The sequence below is a fragment of the Dendrobates tinctorius genome, unplaced genomic scaffold (assembly GCF_039654945.1).
Source record: "Dendrobates tinctorius isolate UK_male_01 unplaced genomic scaffold, ASM3965494v1 ptg000292l, whole genome shotgun sequence".
Taxonomy (NCBI): Eukaryota; Metazoa; Chordata; class Amphibia; order Anura; family Dendrobatidae; genus Dendrobates; species Dendrobates tinctorius.
This window is the reverse complement of record NW_027361959.1, coordinates 2,794,646-2,818,292: the sequence shown is the minus strand read 5'-3', so window position 1 is coordinate 2,818,292 and position 23,647 is coordinate 2,794,646. Positions and strand designations below refer to the sequence as shown.

Here is a 23,647-nt window from a genome sequence, read left to right as displayed (position 1 = left end):
ATTAATCCTGACCAAATCCCCAACTTCACTTTCTAAAATGCAGGCCCGAACTTGTAAGGAACCTCCACTATGTTTTACTGTTGCCAGCAGACTCTCATTATTGTACCAATCTCCAGCCCTTCACAGAATTAACTGCCTTCTGTTACAGCCAAATATTTCACATTTTGACTCAGAACACTTGCTGCAATTTTTTAGCCTCCCAGTTCCTATGTTTCCATGCAAAGTTGAGTTATAATTTGCAATAAATGGGTATAACTGGGTGCCACTGGTTCAGACCAGTTCTGTGCTGATGACTCTGCTGGATATCTTCCAATTTTGAAGGAAAGTAAACATGATGTGCTTTTCATTTGCTGCACTAAGTTTTCTTGGTTAATCACTGAGTGTATGATTCTCTATGTTGACCATTACTTGGTATCTCTTTAAACGAAATCCAACATCACATCCTAAAATTTCAACTACTACTTTAACATCTTTTCTTGGGAGAGAAATTGCTGATGCAGTATAACTACCTTATGTCTTGCTGTTGTGCTTAAGGCCCCATCACACTAAGCGATCTCGCGAGCGAGATCACTGATTTTGTGACACATCAGCGATCTTGCCAGCGAGATCGCTGTGTGTGACGGGGATCAGCGACCGTCCCCCCTGCCGGTTATTGCTGATTGTGTTCAAGCGGCCTGGGCCATTTTTTGATCGCTGGTCTCCCGCTACCCAGCGTGCATCGCTGTTTGTGGCAGCGAGAGACCAGCAATCAGTGATGCTGGATGCTGGCTGCTAATGTAAGCGTTGGGTATCCAGGAGCCGTGACTCCTGGATAACCACTGTTTACTTTGGAAACCGGCGTACACGCTGGTTTCCAAGGTAAACGTTGGGTATCCAGGAGTCGCGCGGCTCCTAGATACCCGATGTTTACCTTGGAAACCAGCGTGTACGCCGGTTTCCAAGGTAAACAGCGGGTATCCAGTAGTCGCGCAGCTCCTGGATACCCGACATTTACATAGAAACCAGCGTCCAGCATCGCTGATCCTGATCGCTGGGGCTGTCTATTTGACAGCTCACCAGCGATCAGCCTAATGATATCCCAGCGATCCCATCATGTCGGATCGTAGGTGGGATCGCTGGGACATCGTTTAGTGTGACAGGGCCTTTACACTTGATATGTTGTATGATCTGTGACATGATGCTGTCTTCCAACAACCTCACCTTTGTAGCAGATTTTGCCTGTTAGTCTTAAGCATCCTACACAACTGTTTCAGTTAATAACTGTTTTATCCTACCTGTAAAAATGATTATCATTATAATCTATTTGATATAATAGGCTTCTCTGATATTATTATTTCTCTGATATTTTTTGAGATGGTTAGCACTGCAGCCTTGCAGCGCTGGAGACCTGGGTTCAAATCCCACCAAGGACAACATCTGCAAGGAGTTTGCATGTTGTTCTCCCGTGTTTGCGTGGGTTTCCTCCGGGTACTCCAGTTTCCTCCCATATTCCAAAGACATACTGATAGGGAATTTAAATTGCGAGCCCCATCGGGGATAGCAATAATAATCTGTGCAAACTGTAAAGCACTGCGGAATATGTTAGAGCTATATAAAAAAATAAATATTATTACAGTATTATTATTCTCATTCAATTGACTATAATTTTAGAAAATTCCAAGTGTACTGAGCAGAATTTAAACTGTTTTGAAGGCAAAAGAGAGGTCACACCAAATATTGATTCAATTTAGACTGCTCTTTGATTCATTCCCTTTGCATTTTATTAATTGTTAAAAATATGTCATTAGTACTTTTATTTTTTAAAGCATTCTTACTTTGCATAAGTATTTCCAAACCTTATTAAAACTTTTGCACAGTACTGAAAATGTCCAGTCCATTGACAAGTTCATTCCAAAATACTATATTCTGCATAAAATAATTACTCACCTTCCAGTTAAGAGTTCATAAATTAGTATACCAAGAGACCAGTAATCTGCTCCAAAGTCATGTCCTCTGTTCATGATTATCTCTGGGGCCACATACTCAGGAGTTCCGCAAAATGTCCATGTCTTTTTTCCTGGTCCAATTTTTTTTGCAAACCCAAAATCTACCTAAAGAACAAGAAAATGAAGTCAATATAAAGGACGAGTCATTAGTCATCAGTATGTTAATAGGGAATACTTCTCTTTTACAAAAACATAAACGCAGATTTATGACTGATTTTTGTTGCTGATTTCTTTAAGGCCTCCTCCAGATGTCTGTTTTCCTCATGTATGAGATCAATGAACTGATTATTTTGATCAGACTGTGACCAGAGCTTGACTAGAGTCTTGTCAAATTGTCATCAGTTTATCTCGTATGTGGAGAAAAAAAATGTTTCTCCATCTTTTCCCTTCTAACTGTGAAAATAGGACAACAATCGAATGTTATGCTAGTTTGGACTAATTTTTCCACAGACTTGGATCTGGTCCTCAAATCGAAATTGAACATGTCACCCAGACTTTCCATGGACTGCTTGGTCTGTGAAAAATCATGGTACAAGTGCTATCTGTGAAAACCATAGATAGCACAATTACACGAAAATTGGACATCTGAATAAAGCCACACAATTTGATCAAATTTCCAAAATGTTTATCATTTTTCGTATATGTCCTCGTCTGGCTTACAATTTTCAGACCACTTTCATTCCTCATTCTTCTACTAACCATCTTTATATATCCCTCAGAATCAAGAAGAAGATTCTCTGGTTTGAGATCTCGGTAGACTATTCCTCGATTGTGCAGGTAGTCAAAAGCTTCAAGAACACATCCAATGCAGAATCGGGCAATCCCTTCCTCAAAAGAGCCCCTGAGTTTCAGAAAGTAGAAACAAAATTACAATTGATAACTTTTAGAGTGGTGCATCAGAGATGCTTATTAATGCAGATAGCAAACACAAAGAATTTGTCTTAATAAAGTCTTTGATGAGAGCTGATATAAGAGCAAGGTAACTAAAACAATTGGCTGGGGATCCATGGAGAGACACATCCAATTAGCATATTTATTGCAAAATGTATACATTAAAATAACAGAAAATAAAGACCATACTAAGGACCAGAGGGCATTCATTATGGGTGGAAGAAAGGCTATTCCAGCAGCTAAATAGGAAAAAGTTCTTTACAGTTAGAGCAGTCTGACTGTGGAATGCCGACCACAAGAGATAGTAATGGCAGACACTAGAACAGCTTTTAATCAAGGGCTGGACGATTTTGTCAATTCACATAACATTATTCGTTATAGTTAATTTAGTGATAAAATGTACAATTGGTGGAGAAAGGTTGAACTTGATGTGTGGCGCCCCAGGAGAGGCCAGTCGCCACAGAGATACTGCACCTCACCCAGAGGTGTGTTGTCCCACTCCCTAGGTAAGGTGGAGGCACCTGACAGGACTCTAACACCTGCACCCAACACACACCCTATAGCAGCAGGGCATCTGGATGTACCCTATTGGAGGAGGATCTCAACCCTGCCTGGGTAGTAAAGAGTGTTGGGAGGTGGGTGGAGCTAGTGGGATGAGAGCCGGAGAAGAGTTTAGTCAGGAGTCTGTCAGGAGGGGAGGAAGTGGAAGGACATGTGTGAAGCAGCTCCCTGTCAGGAGGAGCTGCAGGGAAGGGTAGAGACAGAAGGAAGCTCCCTGAATAGGGAAGGGATCCTAGAGGCATGGGCAGAAACCATACTGCATGTGGGGCTCGTTCCACGCCGTCTAACGTCGGCTGGAGGGATCAGATCGCGGTATAGGGACTGGCCCTAAAAATAGTGGCGTGAACAACGGACTCAGCTAGATCAACCAGAAGCTATAAGCATTGCAAGTGCTGCAGCCAAATCCACAATCATTCGCTGAAAAGGCAGACACATAGGATCCAGGGACCAACAGGTTATTCCTGACAACATCCGAGTTTGCTGGCTTGGGACACTGCTTGTGAAGGTGCTGGACAGGAGAGAGGAAATCAGCACAGTGAGATGGCCAGGAAAGGCATACACTGAAGGGAGTCCTGGAAGGGCGTTCTCCATCTACTCTATCTGGGAGTTTGCTGGACCCCTCACCTGGAGGACGCAGCACCAAGCCGGCATCGCCGGCTCTTGAGAACTGTGAGTAAAGTTTTGGAAACTGCTTTTACTGTGTGGCCTGAATCCTTTCCATCTGGTCTGTCCTGCACTGCACTCCAACCTTTACCCCGGCTACTATATACCCTTTAATCTACAATCACACTGCCCTGGGGACTAGCTCCACCTGTGGGGAGCTGAACCAACTCTGCTGCATCACCACCATCCCCAGCGGTCTGAACTGCAGCGTCGGCCTAACATCTAAGTTGCCGAGTACTACTGGTGGCATCATGAACTTATCTACACATAGACTTTATTCCTCATCAGTTCTTATTTTACATGGACATTCAGGGCCGAGTAACCCACAGCCCTGAGGGGGTGTTCCAGATGGACCTAGGTCTTTTTTCAATAGATGTAACTATGTAATTTTTTCATATCTGTCTGTATCAGTACTTCATGGACTGTTAATATTAGTGTAATGTATGTTGTATCTATTAGCTTTGCACTCTCTAAATAGTGAAATACTTGGTGTGAACCTTTGATATTTAGCAGAGCTCTGTGCACAATGTTGTAATATAAATTGACGTGGTGTTTTGGTGCAGCTGGTGGGAGCACATTTTTTACATTTGAAACATTCTCCATTCACTAAATACATACTACATATTTAATATAATGTGTTCCAAAAAAACCGAAAAGTCTTTAATAATCCATCATCGCATAATATAACACAACATAGACTAATATTAAAAGCTACAGGCCATGTTCACACATAGCATAAAGACTGCGTTATTTTAAACTGTTTAATTATCCAAGCAAAGTGGATATTATTTCATGAAAATATCTACCCATTGTGCATTTAAAGAAGCTGAGGAATTGTACGTTTTTTGGTGAGTTTTTTCTGTAGCCTTCTATGCGGAGTCTGAAATCATGCATGAAGAAAACACAGTTATATTTTTAAGTACAGAATCAAAGCAAAAGTAAATCAAAAGAAGGGGAAAAAATTTAATAATCAGAGAATATTGTTAAAGTTTTTTGGTGCAGTATATGAGGATAAAAGGCAGCAGAAAAAAAAATGCAGCCTTAACTATGTGTGAACACGGCAACACATATAGCAAAGTCACAAATGTAGATACTGGTAGGAAGACATACAGCATGTTTGCCTAAATAGTAAAGCATATGTGAAGGTGCATATCCAAATATAGACGAGTAGAGAAAAGGAACATATGTATATGATAGTATCACACCATAACAAGATCGCAAAGAAGGATAAAAAAAAGTTTCATTTTTGTTAGGATACCTGTTGGTGTAAAGTCCATTCAAAAGCGCATCACCATTACTGGACAGCAATGACAAAAGGTGAGGTAAAAGAGATACAGGTGCATCTCATAAAATTAGAATATCACCAAAAAGTTAATTTATTTCAGTTCTTCAATACAAAAAGTGAAACTCATATTATATAGAGTCGTTACAGACAGAGTGATGTAATGTATTTCAAGTGTTTATGTTATGTTAATGTTGATGATTATGGCTTACAGCCAAAAAACCCCAAATGTCATTATCTCAGTAAATTAGAATACTTTATAACTCCAGCTTGAAAAAAGGATTTTAAAATCTGAAATGCTGGCCTACTGAAATGTATATGATAGGAACATGCATTTCAGTAGGCCAACATTTCAGATTTTAAAATCATTTTTTCAAGCTGGTGTTAGAAAGTATTCTTATTTACTGAGATAATGACTTTTGGATTTTCATAGACTGTAAGCCATAATAATCAACATTAACAGAAATAAACACTTGAAGTAAATCACTCTGTTTGTAATGACTAATATATGAGATTCACTTTTTGTATTGAAGAACTGAAATAAATTAGCTTTTTGATGATATTCTAATTTTGTGAGATGCACCTGTATGTATCTCCAACTATAGGCTCCAAACAAACACAAAACTTATTCATCCTTTTTTGAAATATCATTATGGTGTAATTCTGTCATTTGTACTTTAAGATATATATCATTATATTGTTTTATATACATATCCTATTTAGGAAAACTCCATCTTGCCTTTGCTTTAGGTGTGCAGCTTTTAAGTGCTTTTTTATATCCTGGTCTATGTTGTGATGTTACAGTATATTTTGTTCTGGCTGGCTTGCTGAGTGGTTGCATTATGCCACCACTCAACAAACCACCTAGATGTAGCAGAATTGAAGTTCTTTGTGAGACAGCATCACATAGGGATTCTCTGCGGACAGGTGAGCAATATGGTGGCTTATTTTTTATTTTACAGTAACAAATGAGAAAAATTGACTTTTCCCTAATAGTAGTAATAAAGGACTTTGTGTGTTTCTTTCAAATAAAGGACTGTATTCTGGCTTTGTATTTTTTACAGTATGACTATAGAGTTAGTAATGGGGTTTTCTTATAGGCTCCTCTCCATTACTAACACCTGGGCTTGATGTCAGCGGTCATAAAACAGCTGACATCAACCCAAACTCTGTTACCCCACTTGCCACCACACCAGAGTAATTGGAAAGAGGGAAGCTAAGCAGCAGACTTATTCAAGCATCATTTATGGGAAGGCTGAAGGCTGATGTTCTTAGTCTGGGAGAGGGGCAAAATCCATGGCCCTTTCTTAGTCTATTAATATGAACCCACAGCTGTCTTCCTAGCCTTTGCTGGTTATTAATTATAGGAGAACTTCATGTCCTTTTTTGGGGGCCCCACATTTTAACAGCCAGTAAAGGCTAAGTAGCTGTAAGCTGATATTAATAGCCTGGGAAGCTCCAAGTTTAGTTCCTCCTTCACAGGCCATCAACATCTTCCCCCAGCTGTCAGGTTTCCTTCAGCTGGTTCTTAAAAATTACGGGAGCCCCATGCCATTTTTTTTAATTCTATATACAATCAGTGTATATGATCCACTGACGATTTTGCAAGTTTTACTACCTGCAAAGAATGGAGAGGTCTGTAATTTTTATTATAGATACACTTCAATTGTGAAAGAGAATCGAAAAATAAAAACCAGAAAATCATGTTGTATAATTTTTACATAATTAAATTGCATTTTATTGCATGAAATAAGTATTTGATTACGTACCAACCAGCAAAAATTCTGGCTCTCACAGACCTGTTAGTTTTTTTAAGAAGCCCTCCTGTATTAATTGCCCCTGCTTGAATTTATAACTGTATAAAAGATACCTGTCCACGCACTTAATCTCTCACTCCAACCTCTCCACCATGGCCATGACCAAAGAACTGTCTAAGGACACCAGTAACAAAATTGTAAACCTGCAGAAGGCTGGGATGAGCTACAGGACAATAGGCAAGCAGCTTTGTGAGAAGTCAACTTATTAGAAAATGAAAGAAACACAAGAAGACTGTCAATCTTTCTGAGGCTGGGGCTTCATGCAAGATCTCACTGTGTTGGATAAGAATGATTCTGAGAAAGGTCAGGAATCAGCCCTGAACTACATGGGAGGACCTGGTCAATGGCCTGGAGAGAGATCGGACCACAGTCTCAAACATTACTATTAGTAACACATTATGCCTTCATGGATTAAAATCCTGTTGGGCACGCAAGGTCCCTCTGCTCATGCCAGCACATGTCCAGGCCCATTTGAAGTTCAACAGTGGTGATCTAGATAATCCAGAGGAGATATGGGTGAAGGTCATGTGGTTAGATCAGATCAAAATAGAACTTTTAGGTATCAACTTCACTCGTTGTGTTTGGAGGATGAAAAAGGATGAGTACAACCCCAAGAACACTGTCCCATCTGTGAAGCATGGGGGGGAAAACCTCATACTTTGGGGGTGCTTTTCTGAAAAGGGGACAGGACAACTGTACCGTATTGAAGGGAAGATTGATGGGGTCACGTATCACAAGATTTTGGCCAACAACCTCCTTCCCTCAGTAAGAGCATTGAATATGGGTCTTGACTGGATCTTCCAGCATGACAATGACCCAAAACACACAGCTATGGCCACTATGGAGTAGATCCATAAGAAGCATTGTAAGTTCCTAGAGTGGCCTAGCCAGCCTCCAGACCTGAACCCAACAAAAAGTCATTGGAGGGAGTGGAAACTCAATGTTGTCCAGCGTCCGTCTCGAACCCCGAAAGGTCAGGAGAAGATCTGTATGAGGAGTGGGCCAAAATCCCTGCTGCAGTGTGTGAAAACTTCTTCAAGAACTACAGGAAATGTCTGACTTCTGTAATTGCAAACAAAGGTTTCTGTACCAAATATTAAGTTCTGTTTTTCTATTGTATCATATACTTCTTTCATGCAATAAAACGCAAACTAGTTATGTAAAAATCATACAATCAGCAGTGTATCAAATTTTCCTTAATGTATTTTTATCTTTTCTACTGTAGTCTGACAATTCACGCTGTGAATTTACTGTACTCGGCTGATGAAATGATGGGTGTCCTATAAGGCTATGTGCCCACGTAGCGTTTTAAAACGCTCACTAAAAACCGCAATCCTTCCCAGAAATCGCGCGGTTTTTTCCGCGCGATTTGATCGTGATTTTGCCGCGATTTTCATGTGCGATATTCAAGCACTTTCCAAGCGATTTGAAGCATCGCTTGGAAAGTGATTGACAGGTTGGTCACACTCGTCAAACATAGTGTTTGACAAGTGTGACCAGGTTTTCACTATTGAGGCCACCTATGCGGCATCAATAGTAAAAGATAGAATGTTAAAAATGCTTAAAAAAATAAAAAAATCCGGGTATATTTACCTTCCGGCATCCCGCGCTGCATTCCCGGGCCTCAGCGTTCCCAGTAATGCCTTGCGAGACCTGTGATGACGTTGGTCTCGCATTACTATAGCGATCTCGCGAGACCGCTAGAGTCACGCGAGACTACGTCATTACAGGGCCTTGCCGCAAGGCATTACTGGGAACGCTAGGCCGGGAATGCAGCGCGGGACATCGGAAGGTAAATATACCCCGATTTTTTATTTTTTATTCTTTTTTTTTACAGGGGTATGGTACCCAGGGCCTGGAGGACAGTCTCCTCTCCTCCACACCGTGGGTACCAACCGCACATGAGACGCTTAACTTCCCGCATGGTGGGCATAGGCACATGCGGGAAGTAAGCGATTCTCATGCATTCCTATGGGTGCGGAATTGCGGCAATTCTTTGCGATTCTGCACAAAAGAATGAGCATGCTGCGATTTTTTCCGCAATGCGGTTCCGCCGCGGAAAAAAGCGCAGCATTAGCACAGCATGTGCGGAATGCCATAGGAATGCATGGGGGGCGTTTTGTACACGATTTTTAAATGTTTTCGCAGCGTTTTCGCGCCGAAAATCGCGGCAAAAACGCTTAAAAATCGCTACGTGGGAACATAGCCTAAGATGGGTGCATAAAAAAAATTGCATGGCATATGCATTGTTTGTGTGCTGTGCATTTTTTTCTCACACCCATGGACTTCTATTGGCGAGTCTTGTCTGATTTACACAGCCGCTCACAGGATCAGCTTTTTTTTCTCAGCCTGATCTGAGCAGAGCAAAAAAAATTGCAGATGAGCACTGAATCATTGAATAACACTAGTCAGAGTGCAATTCGATTTTTTATTGGATTGCATTTGTCCATTTTAAACGCAGATGAGTACGAGTCCTACCTTTGCATAGGCTGTCGATTCCTTCTTTTACATATTAACACTTTACAAGAAGCTATGACATAGAAGCAGCTGTATCTTCCTCTTTTATATGGGCTGCATTATACACAAATTGGTAAAGAACAACATTCAGTCTAAGATGAAGTATACGCTCCTGGTCAGTGGTGAGGAAAACTTTCCTGATTTGCATTTTGCTTAGTTACTATTGGTGACTTTATGATAAAAACAAGTGAATTTATTCTCCTCTTATATTCTATGGACCAGGTAGTTGTCAGATTGGTAAAATAGGAGAAATACTGCCAAACCAGGCGAATTACTGCCAAACCTTAGCACTAGGCTCTACTTTACCATTCAGGTGCTCTATGAAATACTCTTTTTTTCTGGGAAATTGAAAGTAAAACCTGATTTTTTTTCATGATGGATAAAGTCAGCTTCCATATTACTGTAATATTACATTTAGTACGTTTTATCTTTAAATAGTAAAACTTTTGTACCATAGAGAAAATTCTGTGCCAAAACATTTTTTAAAGTAATAGATTTTTTTTTTTTTGCTTAGTTGAGGTCCTAGAAGCCTTTTTATGATTTATTTTATTTATTACACATTTACTTGTTAAAAGAAAAAGTGTATTGCATCTGTTTCTACTGAGAGGTAACTAAGAAAAATTGCCAAGACTAAAGGAACTATAGCGTTAAAAAGGTCCTTTGAAGATGATAAGATGCAATTTTCAGTGTTTTATGTCAATTCTTTTTGTAATACATTCTGAATTCAAATGTTTGAAATAGGAAAAGATACCTTAATCCTTTGTGAACAGTTTAAAATTAAAAAAAATATATAATGAAACACTCCCTCCACCTACTCCCCCCACAAGATATGAACCATTCAGACCAAGCATAAAGCATCTACCCAATGTACAGTGGGGAAAAAAAGTATTTAGTCAGTCAGCAATAGTGCAAGTTCCACCACTTAAAAAGATGAGAGGCATCTGTAATTTACATCATAGGTAGACCTCAACTATGGGAGACAAACTGAGAAAAAAAAATCCAGAAAATCACATTGTCTGTTTTTTTTTCATTTTATTTGCATATTATGGTGGAAAATAAGTATTTGGTCAGAAACAAGCAATCAAGATTTCTGGCTCTCACAGACCTGTAACTTCTTCTTTAAGAGTCTCCTCTTTCCTCCACTCATTACCTGTAGTAATGGCACCTGTTTAAACTTGTTATCAGTATAAAAAGACACCTGTGCACACCCTCAAACAGTCTGACTCCAAACTCCACTATGGTGAAGTCCAAAGAGCTGTCAAAGGACACCAGAAACAAAATTGTAGCCCTGCACCAGGCTGGGAAGACTGAATCTGCAATAGCCAACCAGCTTGGAGTGAAGAAATCAACTGTGGGAGCAATAATTAGAAAATGGAAGACATACAAGACCACTGATAATCTCCCTCGATCTGGTGCTCCACGCAAAATCCCACCCCGTGGGGTCAGAATGATCACAAGAACGGTGAGCAAAAATCCCAGAACCACGCGGGGGGACCTAGTGAATGAACTGCAGAGAGCTGGGACCAATGTAACAAGGCCTACCATAAGTAACACACTACACCACCATGGACTCAGATCCTGCAGTGCCAGATGTGTCCCACTGCTTAAGCCTGTACATGTCCGGGCCCGTCTGAAGTTTGCTAGAGAGCATTTGGATGATCCAGAGGAGTTTTGGGAGAATGTCCTATGGTCTGATGAAACCAAACTGGAACTGTTTGGTAGAAACACAACTTGTCGTGTTTGGAGGAAAAAGAATACTGAGTTGCATCCATCAAACACCATACCTACTGTAAAGCATGGTGGTGGAAACATCATGCTTTGGGGCTGTTTCTCTGCAAAGGGGCCAGGACGACTGATCCGGGTACATGAAAGAATGAATGGGGCCATGTATCGTGAGATTTTGAGTGCAAACCTCCTTCCATCAGCAAGGGCATTGAAGATGAAACGTGGCTGGGTCTTTCAACATGACAATGATCCAAAGCACACCGCCAGGGCAACGAAGGAGTGGCTTCGTAAGAAGCATTTCAAGGTCCTGGAGTGGCCTAGCCAGTCTCCAGATCTCAACCCTATAGAAAACCTTTGGAGGGAGTTGAAAGTCCGTGTTGCCAAGCGAAAAGCCAAAAACATCACTGCTCTAGAGGAGATCTGCATAGAGGAATGGGCCAACATACCAACAACAGTGTGTGGCAACCTTGTGAAGACTTACAGAAAACGTTTGACCTCTGTCATTGCCAACAAAGGATATATCACAAAGTATTGAGATGAAATTTTGTTTCTGACCAAATACTTATTTTCCACCATAATATGCAAATAAAATGAAAAAAAAAACAGACAATGTGATTTTCTGGATTTTTTTTTCTCAGTTTGTCTCCCATAGTTGAGGTCTACCTATGATGTAAATTACAGACGCCTCTCATCTTTTTAAGTGGTGGAACTTGCACTATTGCTGACTGACTAAATACTTTTTTTCCCCACTGTATTTCTATTAACTCTGTGGGGAAAGAGAATACTTTACGCTTACACCTATTTTTTTGGCTTGCACTTTACCACGTAATTACTATTATATTCCTTTGTTGTATCTACAGCTCTGGCAAAAATTAAGAGACCACTGCACAGTTTTATAAAAACCAGCTTCTCTACATGTCTGACAGCCATTCCATTCCAGTGTCAGTTGAATTCCAACCAGCGTACACCTCATTTTACTTAATGTGCTTCTGATTAGCCGATCACCTGAACCAAATCTTTTTTAACGAAGGAAAGTATAAAAAACCCTGCTCTGGTGTTCACAATCCTCTTGCAATAGGACAAGCTGGATGGAAAAACAAGTGCTAGTAATATCCCAAAAGTAATATGAATGAAAAAATAACTTTTAACCATGCCAAAGGAGTTGAAAAGAAAAGTCTTGTGTGAGGAAAAGAAGGGCTCAATTCTGGCTTTACTAGCAAAGGGATACAGTGAGCGTCATGCTGCCTCCATCCTTAAAATTTCTAAGACAGAAGTCCATTACAACAAGGTCAAGCAGCAGACATTGGGGACAACAAGGCTACAGACTGGCAGAGGGTGAAAATGACTCCCCACTGACTGGGATGACCGTCATCTTATTCGAATGTCACTCATCAACAGCAGGATGACATCAAGTGACCTACAAAAGGAATGGCAAATGACAGCTGGGGTGAAGTGCATGGCAAGAACAGTTTGTAACAGGCTTTTAGAGGCAGGGCTCAAGTCATGTCAAACTAGAAAAAGCCTTTCATCATGGAGAAGCAAAGGAGAGCCAGGCTGAAGTTTGCCAAAGACCATAAAGATTGGACCATAGAGGACTGGAGTAAGGTAATACTCTATGATGAGTCTAATTTTCAGCTTTACCCAACACCTGGTTGTCTAATGGTTAGACGGAGACCTGGAGAGGCATACAAGCCACAGTGTCTTGCACCCACTGTGAAATTTGGTGGAGGATGAGTATTGATCTGGGGATGCTTCAGCAAGGCTGGAATTGGGCAGGTTAATCTTTGCGAAGGACATATGAATCAAGCCACATACAAGGTTATCCTGGAAAAACAGATGATTCCTTCTGCTCAAGCAATGTTCCCGAACTCTGAGGACTGTTTTTTCCAGCAAGACAATGCGCCATGCCACACAGCAAGGTAAATCAATGTATGAATGAAGGACCACCACATCAAATCCCTGTCATGGCCAGCCAAAACTCCAGACCTGAACCCCATTGAAAACCTCTGCAATGTAATCAAGAGGAAGTTGGATAGTCACAAGCCATCAAACAAAGAAGAGCTGCTTAAATTTGTATACCAGAAGTGGCATAAGGTCACCCAAAAGCAGTGTGAAGGACTGGTGGAAAGCATGCCAAGACGCATGAAAGCTGTGATTAAAAATCACGGTTATTCCACAAAATATTGATTTCTGAACTCTTCCTGAGATAAAACATTAGTATTGTTGTTTCTAAATGAGTATGAACTTGTATTCTTAGCATTTTTTGAGGTTTGAAAGCACTGCATTTTTTTATTTTCACCATTTCTCATTTTCTGAAAATAAATACAAAATTTAGTGCTTGAAAATTTGAAGACATATTTTTAGTAGTTTGTAGAATAAACGAGCAATTTACATTTTACTCAAAAATATACCTATAAAGAGAAAAACTGAAATTTTTGCAGTGGTCTCTTAATTTTTGCCAGTGCTTTATGTTCTCTCTTCTATCACTGGTAATATTGTATGGATAAGCTGGCTGGCACTGACATGAGTACAATAGATATGGTCATTATATCTGGTAATATTGTATTTTGATTAGTATATGAAGTGGTATTATTTTCTGGCAAACAGTATAAATTTATTCGCAGGACAATGTCCAGTGGCCGCATCAGTAATCTATGGCCACTGGACAGGAACCTTTCAAACCGCATACTTCTTTCCAGCATCCATGACTCTTCTTTTGATTAGCCAGCCTGGCTCAACATCATTAGTGCACCATGCCACAACAATGACATTGCGCAAAGCTGGATAAAGATACCAATGTGACCAATGAACCAGGTCCATCAAATTCATTTGCAGGAACCCTGTTATCTATTCATGTACAGTGAAGAGCAAAAGTGTAACAATGTTTTGAACTTTTGCCTTTATTGCTCCATATCTCATTATCCACTTCTGCTTGGAACTTGAGACTGCAATCATTTTATAGATAATCATCTTGGATAACTCATACTTAATTTTAATTTGCAATTATTTAGCATATGATTAGCTATGCATATTATTGTCATGTCACTGCATTGTTGCTGTTTTGCTACTACAGATCTCAATTTTAATTTTTATTAGTTTGATAGTATTTTCTAAATCCACCTTTGACTTTCAACAATGCCTGAATCCTTCTGGACATGCTCTTGATCAGATTCAAACATGGCCAACCGAAATTTAATCTCAGATCTCTTCTACGCATTCCCAAAGTTGGTTCATACTGGTCGAATCACTTGGGTATGTATACAGTTTTTTCTTCAATTCTACCCACAAGTGTTTGATTGGGTTGAAATCTAGGGACTGGGGGGGGAAAATCCAGCACCTCTACTTAATTGTCATTGAACCATTTCTTAGCCAATCTCGATGTATGCTTTATACTGTTGTTCTGTTGGAACACTATGTCATCCATTTCATACCCATATTACTTCAGTGTATGAAGTAACTCATCTTGTAGGATACTCACATACTCAGCATTGAGACCACATCGATCCTGGTCAAGTAGCCAATGCCTTTGGCTGTGAAACAACCCCAAATCATCAGGCTTCCTCATTGAACTTGATATTTCCTTCAATTTCTCAATCTGTTACCCCCTTTTCCCTTGTTTCTTTCAGACCCATTTGCACCTATCAGAGCCTAGTCTATTGACTTTTGTCATTTGTCTATTGCTCCAATTTACCCGTTTTAAATCTTTAAATGTCCACTTTTCGTACTTGTTTGCAAACCCGAACCAACGCTATTTATGGCAATATTGAAGTTGAGACGTCTTCACTTTATTTCGGGCCACCATTCAAGACTTGTGTAATGTGCGCTGCTCGGTGCTTGCATTGACATCTGTGATCTCACTATTATGAAGTGTACGAGCCACCTCCACTGTTGTGTTTGTCGCGTCAGAACTGATAGACCTTGGGATGAGCTGACTTGTTGACTCCGATATTTTGCCTGCATGTCCACCTTTTGGCTTCTGAATGGATCGAATTAATTTCATATTCTTTCAACTGTCATGGTGCTCACATGATGCAGTTTGGCAATTTTCTTGGCCAAGAGACCACTACTGATGAGCTGGATGATTCTGGTTCTCTTTTCTTTGGAAATTGTCTTTATAGTTGCTCCTTGATTCCAACCAATAACTTTTCATTTGGCTAAACAACCTAATAATACACTGAGCTATTAGGAAATGTGAGAACAAGTTGTATTTTGCAGTATTCAGGAAGAAAAATATTTTTCCACCACCAGGAGCAAAACAGTAATAATGTAGTGAAACGATAAGAATCTGCATAACTAGTCATATGCTAAATAGTTGCAAGTCACATTTATGTATGAGATAGCCAAGATGATTGTCTATAAAATGATGGTAGTCTCATGATCAAATCAGTAGTGGATGGTCAGATATGGAACCTGAAAGTCAAAAGTTCATAACATTGTTGCTCTTTTGCTCTTCACTGAATACTACTGGTACTTAAGCCCAAAATAGTCTGGCATTTTGCCATGGGTGCTGCAAGACTTGGCTTCTTTGAAGTACTGGAATTTTTCCCATTTTAACAAGATCAGATTATTTTGTAATTTGATAATCAATGGGAAAATGAATAACCCATGTTTGTTGTGAAATAGATCAGCATAGGACAAGTTCTATCTTAAAGAACTTTCTGTTTACTCCTGGATAAGGTATGTAAAATTTGAATTTACTGCAGTTTTTTCTGATTACTGCAGTAATCCAATTTATATTAATAATATGGAATAGAGAAACTATTGCCTATTGAATATACCATTATAACAGAAATAGATGAAAATCTTTGAGAATAGACAACTTAACAATATTAACTACTTCACGCAACTCACGTATCTCTGAGGATACTCCAGAGCTCACCACCCAGACACACCTCCAGGAGCATGTAGACATATTTGGCATCCCTAAAAGTTCTGTAGAGCCTACAAAAAAAAACAAAAAGAAAATGTCTGACAGCTGTCACTGAAATGAGGTCGCCAAGAAACTAGATCAGCAAATCACAGCACTGTTTCCAGTAAATATTAACGCACAGTGTTTGTTGTGTTTACAAGCCATTTTGGGCACTTACTATATTTTGATGTCAATAATAAGCATGTTTATTTTAAGAGTATCTCTATGTCCTGATAGAGTTCTCATGTAAAAAACTGTTCCTACTGTATATCTGGGAAAATGACATTTGTCGGTTCTTTTGTTATGTTGTTGTTTGACAGCCTGATCATCCACATAAAATCACCAACCTTTCACAAATGGAAGAGTACAGAGCGTACAGAGATTTTGTCAATGCATCACTGCTTTCTCACGACATGATTAAATATTCTTATTTACTATAAAAGGATTTTACTCCCTGAAGTATATGTTCATCATTGTGATAGTCAGTTCCCCCCAAATTAGTGTTGCCTTTACCCATGAGATTATTTCATTGAAAGTTGCCGAAATTGCCTGGATCTGAGTAAAATTTTTTCAACTGGGCACACAATGCAATAGTGGCTGAAGAGCGGAATAAAAGTGTTTATTCTTTGTTTTTTTTCATCTCTCCATTGAAGAGGTATTATTTTTATTATTTGGCACCTAATGAGTTTTTCTTTGTAAAGTCCAAATGGGTGTTATCCGATAGTTTTCACTGGGGCGTGTACTTCTTCCTCCTGTATAACAATAATCAATCATAAGCAGACAGCAACACACAGCAGGAAAAGAGCATGTCCCCACAATTGATTCACACTATAGGAACGGAAAGAAACGCAAATAGGGTCTTATCCGATAAACAGGGTACGAGAGGTATTAAAATTCTGCTCACCTGATATGGAAGAGCTATAACGCATGAAATTATCAGTTAGCTGCCGCACATCCACAGGTCAAACCAGTGACCGCCGAAAGATATGGTTAAATGGAACTTTTTTATGGATTTAGTGCGCTGTTTAACTTGACACACAATTACTAGTGCATTAGCAGATCGATGTTTTATTCATTTTCCCAATGCGTTTCGAAGTACAAATCACATCTTTATCAGGGAATGATATACAGCTGTCAATAAAAATTGTTTCTCTAAATGCCAATCATTTGTGGTGATCCCCCATTTCATAGCTTATTTTCTTTCCTCTTTTGTGTGTGTTATAGTCATTCCTGAATAAGCTGGGGTTGGATCCCACTTTGTCATTTCAATACCGTGGTGCCCCTGCTCCTTGGTTCTCATGTAAAGATCGCATCGCAATCCTCGGACTAGCAGGTACTGCTCATGACATGAGCGTGATGGATTACTATGCAGCTGTCACACTCAGGTGTGGAGAGTTGACGGTCACACGAGAAATACATCTGCATTTCTGCCCCCTAACGAGTATAACAATACAGTAACCACAAGCTGCATTCTATTTAATAATTTTATAATAAGCAATTTATTATTATAACTCTGAGACTACAGACTGACAAATTATGATGGGGAGCACCTGCCGCCATGATTTGGCAGTCTGTAGTCTCAGAGTGACTGCAGACATTTATCCCAACCCTCTGAGGCTGGTTTCACACTAGCGTTTTTGTGGGCAGCGAATCGTGTGCATCCATGCGCATGCGTCATGCGTACCTATGCTTAACATGGCGTATGCATGGTTTTGCGCTTGCATGCGATCGTCTGTGGTTTCGTGCGCATGTGTTTTTTTCAGGTGTGCGTCTAGACGCGCCAGACGCAAGATGTTGCATTTTTGGGTCCGCCCAAAGACGTAAAAAAGCGCATGTGCAAGCTTGTGCACGGAATGCGAAAAAAATAACGCATTACAGTCTATGGGAACGCAGGCGTGCACATGGACATGTGTTCGTCTGCGTTTTCGTGCGCATGCGTTTTTGTGTAAAAATGTCTAGACACTGGTTTAAACCACCCCCTACACAAACATTGTTTGATGTCCCATTGGAGGAGTCTGTTTCAAGGATTTTTCAAGGATTTTCCTCCTGTGAAATTTGACACATAGAGAACGCATGCATATAAAAAATGCAAACGCATGCAAAAACGCATGCGTGTTTTTGCATGCGTTTTTACTTGCGCACGATGAGCTGCGCACAAAGACTCAAATGTGAAACTAGCCTAATAATTATAATAGCAAATTGCTTATTATGAAATTATTAAACAGAATGTAACAGGCTCTCCTTGCATGTGCTGTGACAGTGATACAGCCACGACACATGCAGCTGTAGCAGCGATCAGCTGTTCAGCCAGCGCGATCCAGGAAGCCGGGTTGTCGCTGTAGCTTATTCGGCAAGCACTATAGCTTGTCGAATAAGCGGGGAACCGAAGATATTCACTCAACATCAGTTGTCATTATGATTTAAAAAGAGAAGGCACTGTAGTTTGACAATAAATGGCTTCACCCAAATACTAACCATGAGTGGAGAAAGTTTTGGTGTTATCTGATGTGCAAATCATGTACAACCACCAGAGGGCAAGGAAAGGAGGTAACAGGAGCTCACCTCAAGCGAAGACCTGTAGAGCTTAGCAAACACCGCTGGGGAGCAGTAGAGAGGTCGTACAAGCCAAGTCAGCAACAACCAGGAAGTAGAGTCAGAGGGGAAGGCAGGAGCAAGGTCTGAAGCAAGTCAGAGGTAAAAAATCCAGACGACAGCATGGTAACCAGAGGACAAAACGAAAGCACAGCCAGAAACACACCAAAGGTCAGAGCCAGACAGAACAATCCAAAACAGGAACGGAAGATGGATGGGCAGGTCAGAAGTCAAGCCGGGTCATACACTGCAGGGAACAGTCACGCAGAAAATACAAAGTCAGAGGTAGGGAATGGGGCAGACAGGTATCAAAAGACACACTCAGGGTACGCTAGGTCAGCTGCTCTCGCCAAAGACATGAACTATTACTGACATCAGTTGCCAGCCACAGCGCAGGGAAATAGCCACTCACACAACAGGGAGAGGCAGAGAAAGTTAACTCTTGCCTGACCAGGTCGGGAAGAAGAAAGCAAACACTGACCTGGATCATAACAGTACCCTCCTCTCAATGGGGGGCAATCGGACTCCCAGGTTTCCCAGGATATCTGTCATGAAAGGCCTGGACCAACCGATCCGCATGGACTAATCGCTCTGGAACCCATGACCGGTCCTTGGGACCGTAACCCTTCCAATGAACAAGTTATTGAAGAGAATGACGGACTATCTGTGAGTCCACGATCCACTCAACCTCACACTCATCTTGGCCATCCACCGAGACCGGTAGCGGGGAAGATGGAGACTCCTCAAAGGAAGACCCCAACGGTTTGAAAAGGGCTTTATTGAATACGTTGGGGATCCGTAGAGACAGTGGAAGACATAAATGGAAAGCCACAGGATTGACCACTTCCTTAATCTCATAAGTACCAATGAACTTAGGCCTCAATTTAGAAGAAGGAACCTTAAGTCTAATATTCCTGGTAGATAACCAAACCTTATCCCCTACCTGGAATACAAGCCCCACAGACAGTCTTTTGTCAGCAAAAAATGTATATTTGCCCTGAGCCTCCCCAATTTTCTTCTGGACCTCCTTCCACGCCTCCCCCAACCGCCGGATAGCCAAATCAGCCCCGGGACACCCTGAATCTAATCGATAAAATTCAACAAAATGAGGGTGAAAACTATAATTGCAGAAAAACGGGGAGGTGCACATGGACAGATTAATGCAGCTGTTAAAAGCAAATTCTGCCAAAGGTAATGAAGCACACCAATAATCCTGCTGGACAGTGGTCAGACATCACAAAATTTGTTCCAGAGACTGATTCAGCATTGGTCAAGGCTGTCAAAGGCACAAAATGCACCTGCTTACTAAATCTGTCCACAGCCACCCAGATGACATTTATTACCATTAGAAGGAGGAAGATCAGTGACAAAATCTATGGACAGATTAGTCCATGGTCTATCTGGAATTGGCAAAGGCACTAATTCCCCGGCTGGCTGGTTATGGGACTTTTTGGCACAAGCACATACCTCACAGGCAGACACAAATGTTACAATGTCCGAGGACAAATATGACCACCAACACCACCTAGTGATGGCTTTTTGGGTGGTTGAAATTCCAGGATGCCCACTCAGGGCTGAGTCGTGGTACTCCTGGAGCACTCTGAGATGAAACTGAACAGGCACAAAATGCTTAACAGGCCTGGACGGAGGAGCAAGAGACTAAGCTTCAAAAATCTCCTACTCCAACACAGCGAAAATCCCAGCCACAACCATCCCATGTTGAAGAATGGAGGAAGGAGGTTCGGGAGAAGACATTGGGTCCGGACTATGAGATAAGGCATCCGTCTTGACATATTTAGAACCCGCCCGATAGGTGATAGAGAATTGGAATCGTGAAAAAAAGTGACCATCTCGCCTGCCTAGGAGTCAACCTCTTAGCAGACTCAATGTAAGCCAAATTTTTGTGGTCCGTAATTACAGTGATTCAGTGAACCACCCCCTCCAAAAAATGCCTCCATTCTTCAAATGCTAATTTAATGGCCAGAAGCTCACGGTTCCCCACATCATAATTTCTTTCTGCAGGCGAGAACTTCTTAGAAAAGAAAGCACAAGGTCTTAAATTGGTTAAAGTGGTGGGTCCCTGGGACGAAACCACCTCCACTTCCACCTCAGAGACATCCACCTCAACAATAAATGGTTCAGATGGATCCGGCTGAATCAACACAGGGGCAGTCATAAAACATTTTTTTAACGAAGAGAACACCACAACGGCTGAGGCTGACCAACTCTTGATATCAGCCCCTTTCTTAGTTAAATCCGTGAGGGGTTTGACCACCTGGGAAAACTCCCTTATGATCTTCTGATAATAATTGGCAAACCCCAGGAAGTGTTGCAGACCTTTCAAATCTCTGGGTTGAACCCAATCAACAACGGCCTGAACCTTCCTAGGGTCCATACGGAACCCCTCGGCGGACAGAATGAACACCAGAAAGGATAGTTCCTGAACAAAAATGGACACTTTTCTAGTTTAGCAAATAGGGAGTTCTCTTGGAGCTTCTGGAGAACCGCAGGAAAGCTACCCATGCGAGTCTGTTTATCCGGCGAGTAGATTAATATATTGTCCAGATAAACCACCATAAAAAGTCAGCAAAAACATGGTTAATAAAGTTTTGGAAAACTGTCGGTGCATTAGTCAGACTGAAAGGCATAACTAAATTCTGAAAGAGCCCCTCAAAAATAAAGTTTTCCACTCATCCCCCTCCCATATCTGAATAAGGTTTCATGCCCCCCAGAGATTCAACTTGGAAAACCATTTGGCCCCAGACAATTGGTTGCATAAATCAGGAATAAGTGGGAGAGGGTACTTATTTCTCACAGTTATCTTATTTAACTCTCGAAAATTGAGGCACCTTTTTCTTTTCAAAATTAACCCCGCCGCCACGGGAGAAACAGAAGGGCGAATGTGTCCATTACCAAGACTCTCAGGATATATTCTTTCATGGCAACTCGCCAGACTGACAGATGACACAGATACAGAAACAAAGCAATCATTGGAACAATTAGGTCCCCATTTCACAATATCCTGGAACTCCCAATCAATAACCGGGTTGCGTCATTGCAACCAGGGAAACCCCAACACCAACCCGGAAGGAAGATTGTCCAAAATAAAACATGAAATACGCTCCTGGTGTACAGCCCCCACCTTGAGAATAAATTCTTCAGAGACACAATGTATACCGTCCTTAGTGAGGGGTGTAGAATCAATGGCCACAACATTCATGGGGGTTTCCAACCTGTCTCTAACTTGCAATTGGCCACCAATTTAGAGTCAATCAATCAGGTTCACCGACGAACCACAGTCCACAAAAGCCGAAGTGGGCATAAACCAGTTCCTAACACCAAGTTCCACTTTAAGCAGTACTTTAAGAAATGAGGAAAAATGTACCCGAGAGTCTGGGTAACCTCCTTGGAAAAAAAAATGGAAAGAGATGCGCAATGAGTGTACCTGTATTAAAATTGGCTTCCCTAACTGAATAAACAGGGTGCTCACCTTAGGGGGTTGTGCCACCCTTGCAAAACCCTGGTGTAAATGTTAGTGGTGGGTGGGAAACGTATCCTCTCACGTCGGGAGGGCACTGCACATGGCTGTCAGCAAACTCAGCTCTCCTGTTCGGTCCGTCTCTCGCCGGCTTCCGGACATAATTCTGTAGCCGGCCCCAGCTGTGGGTATGATACCAAGGATTCTGGAGTTTCTAAGTATCGCCTAGAAACCACAAGTCCTCTCAAAAACAACTACCCTCCAAGCTGCTCCTGCTGCTAGTCCTCAAAAGAGGAATTTTAGTAATGTGCTGCAAAGACGGATGGAAGAAGGCTGTGACCGTGCAAACGTGTTGTGGGTATTGGAGGAAGATTAAAAGCTGAGTTTTTAACTTTTTATTTGTCTCTGCCTCTTCTTTAGTGCTCCTATAGACCGCTTTTTTTTGCAGCACATGGGTAACCTCCTTGACAGTTACCCAGACTTAGGCGTTTCCCGACACCTTTGAGGTCAAAGCACAAGAGGGACAGTACTTCTTCAAATATCCCGGAGCACCACAGTAAAGGCAGAGCTGGCCTTCCTGTTGCCATCTCTTCTCTCTCTCCTTGAAGGTGGTGGCCCCCAACCTCCATGGGTTCAGCTTGAGGCACAAACTCTGGCTTGACAGAAAGCAACGGGGCCTCCCTTTGCATGACTCCTCTCTCCCGTAGTCTCCGATCCATAAGGACAGCCAGCGTCATTGCCTCCTCCATCATACTGGGTGGTGGATGAAGGGCCAGAGCATCTTTTTCCTCTCTGAAATTGGTACCTGAGTGCTGAGTCTTTCCAGGACACCTCGGGGGACCATCTCCTAAATTCTGAGCTGTACCACTTGGCAGAGAGCTTCCCCTGAGAGAGACCCTTGATCTTGTCCTCCGCCAATCTGACCCATCAGGTTCATCATAAATTAGTCCTATGGAGTAAAAAAACCTATCCACAGACACTCTCTCCAGGGCAGTCAGGGGTAAATAAAAGGCCCAAGACTGCGGATCTTCCCTGAGTAAAGATATAATTTCCACCTGCTGATTCTCATCCCCTGAAGATCGGAGTCTAAGAGAAAATAACAACTTGCAACTTTCCCTGAACACACGGAATTTTTCCTTCTCACCGGAGAAGGTGTCAGGGAGTTTAACAAAAGGTTCAGGGGAAATCAAAGAAACATCAGTAACATCACCATCCTTACTAACAGAC

The 23,647-nt window shown here is 41.4% G+C and overlaps 1 protein-coding gene across 1 annotated transcript in view; it reads right to left on the bottom strand.

Annotated features, from left to right (window-relative positions):
* LOC141072848 (cGMP-dependent protein kinase 2-like) overlaps positions 1-23,647 on the bottom strand; it is a 323,665-nt gene that overhangs the window by 87,834 nt on the left and 212,184 nt on the right. Inside the window, exons 13-15 of the mRNA XM_073560030.1 lie at positions 16,293-16,382; positions 2,685-2,826; positions 1,927-2,090 (exon numbers count right to left, since the gene is read on the bottom strand). Coding sequence (XP_073416131.1) covers positions 1,927-2,090; positions 2,685-2,826; positions 16,293-16,382 — 396 coding nt within the window. The remainder of the gene's footprint in view (positions 1-1,926; positions 2,091-2,684; positions 2,827-16,292; positions 16,383-23,647) is intronic.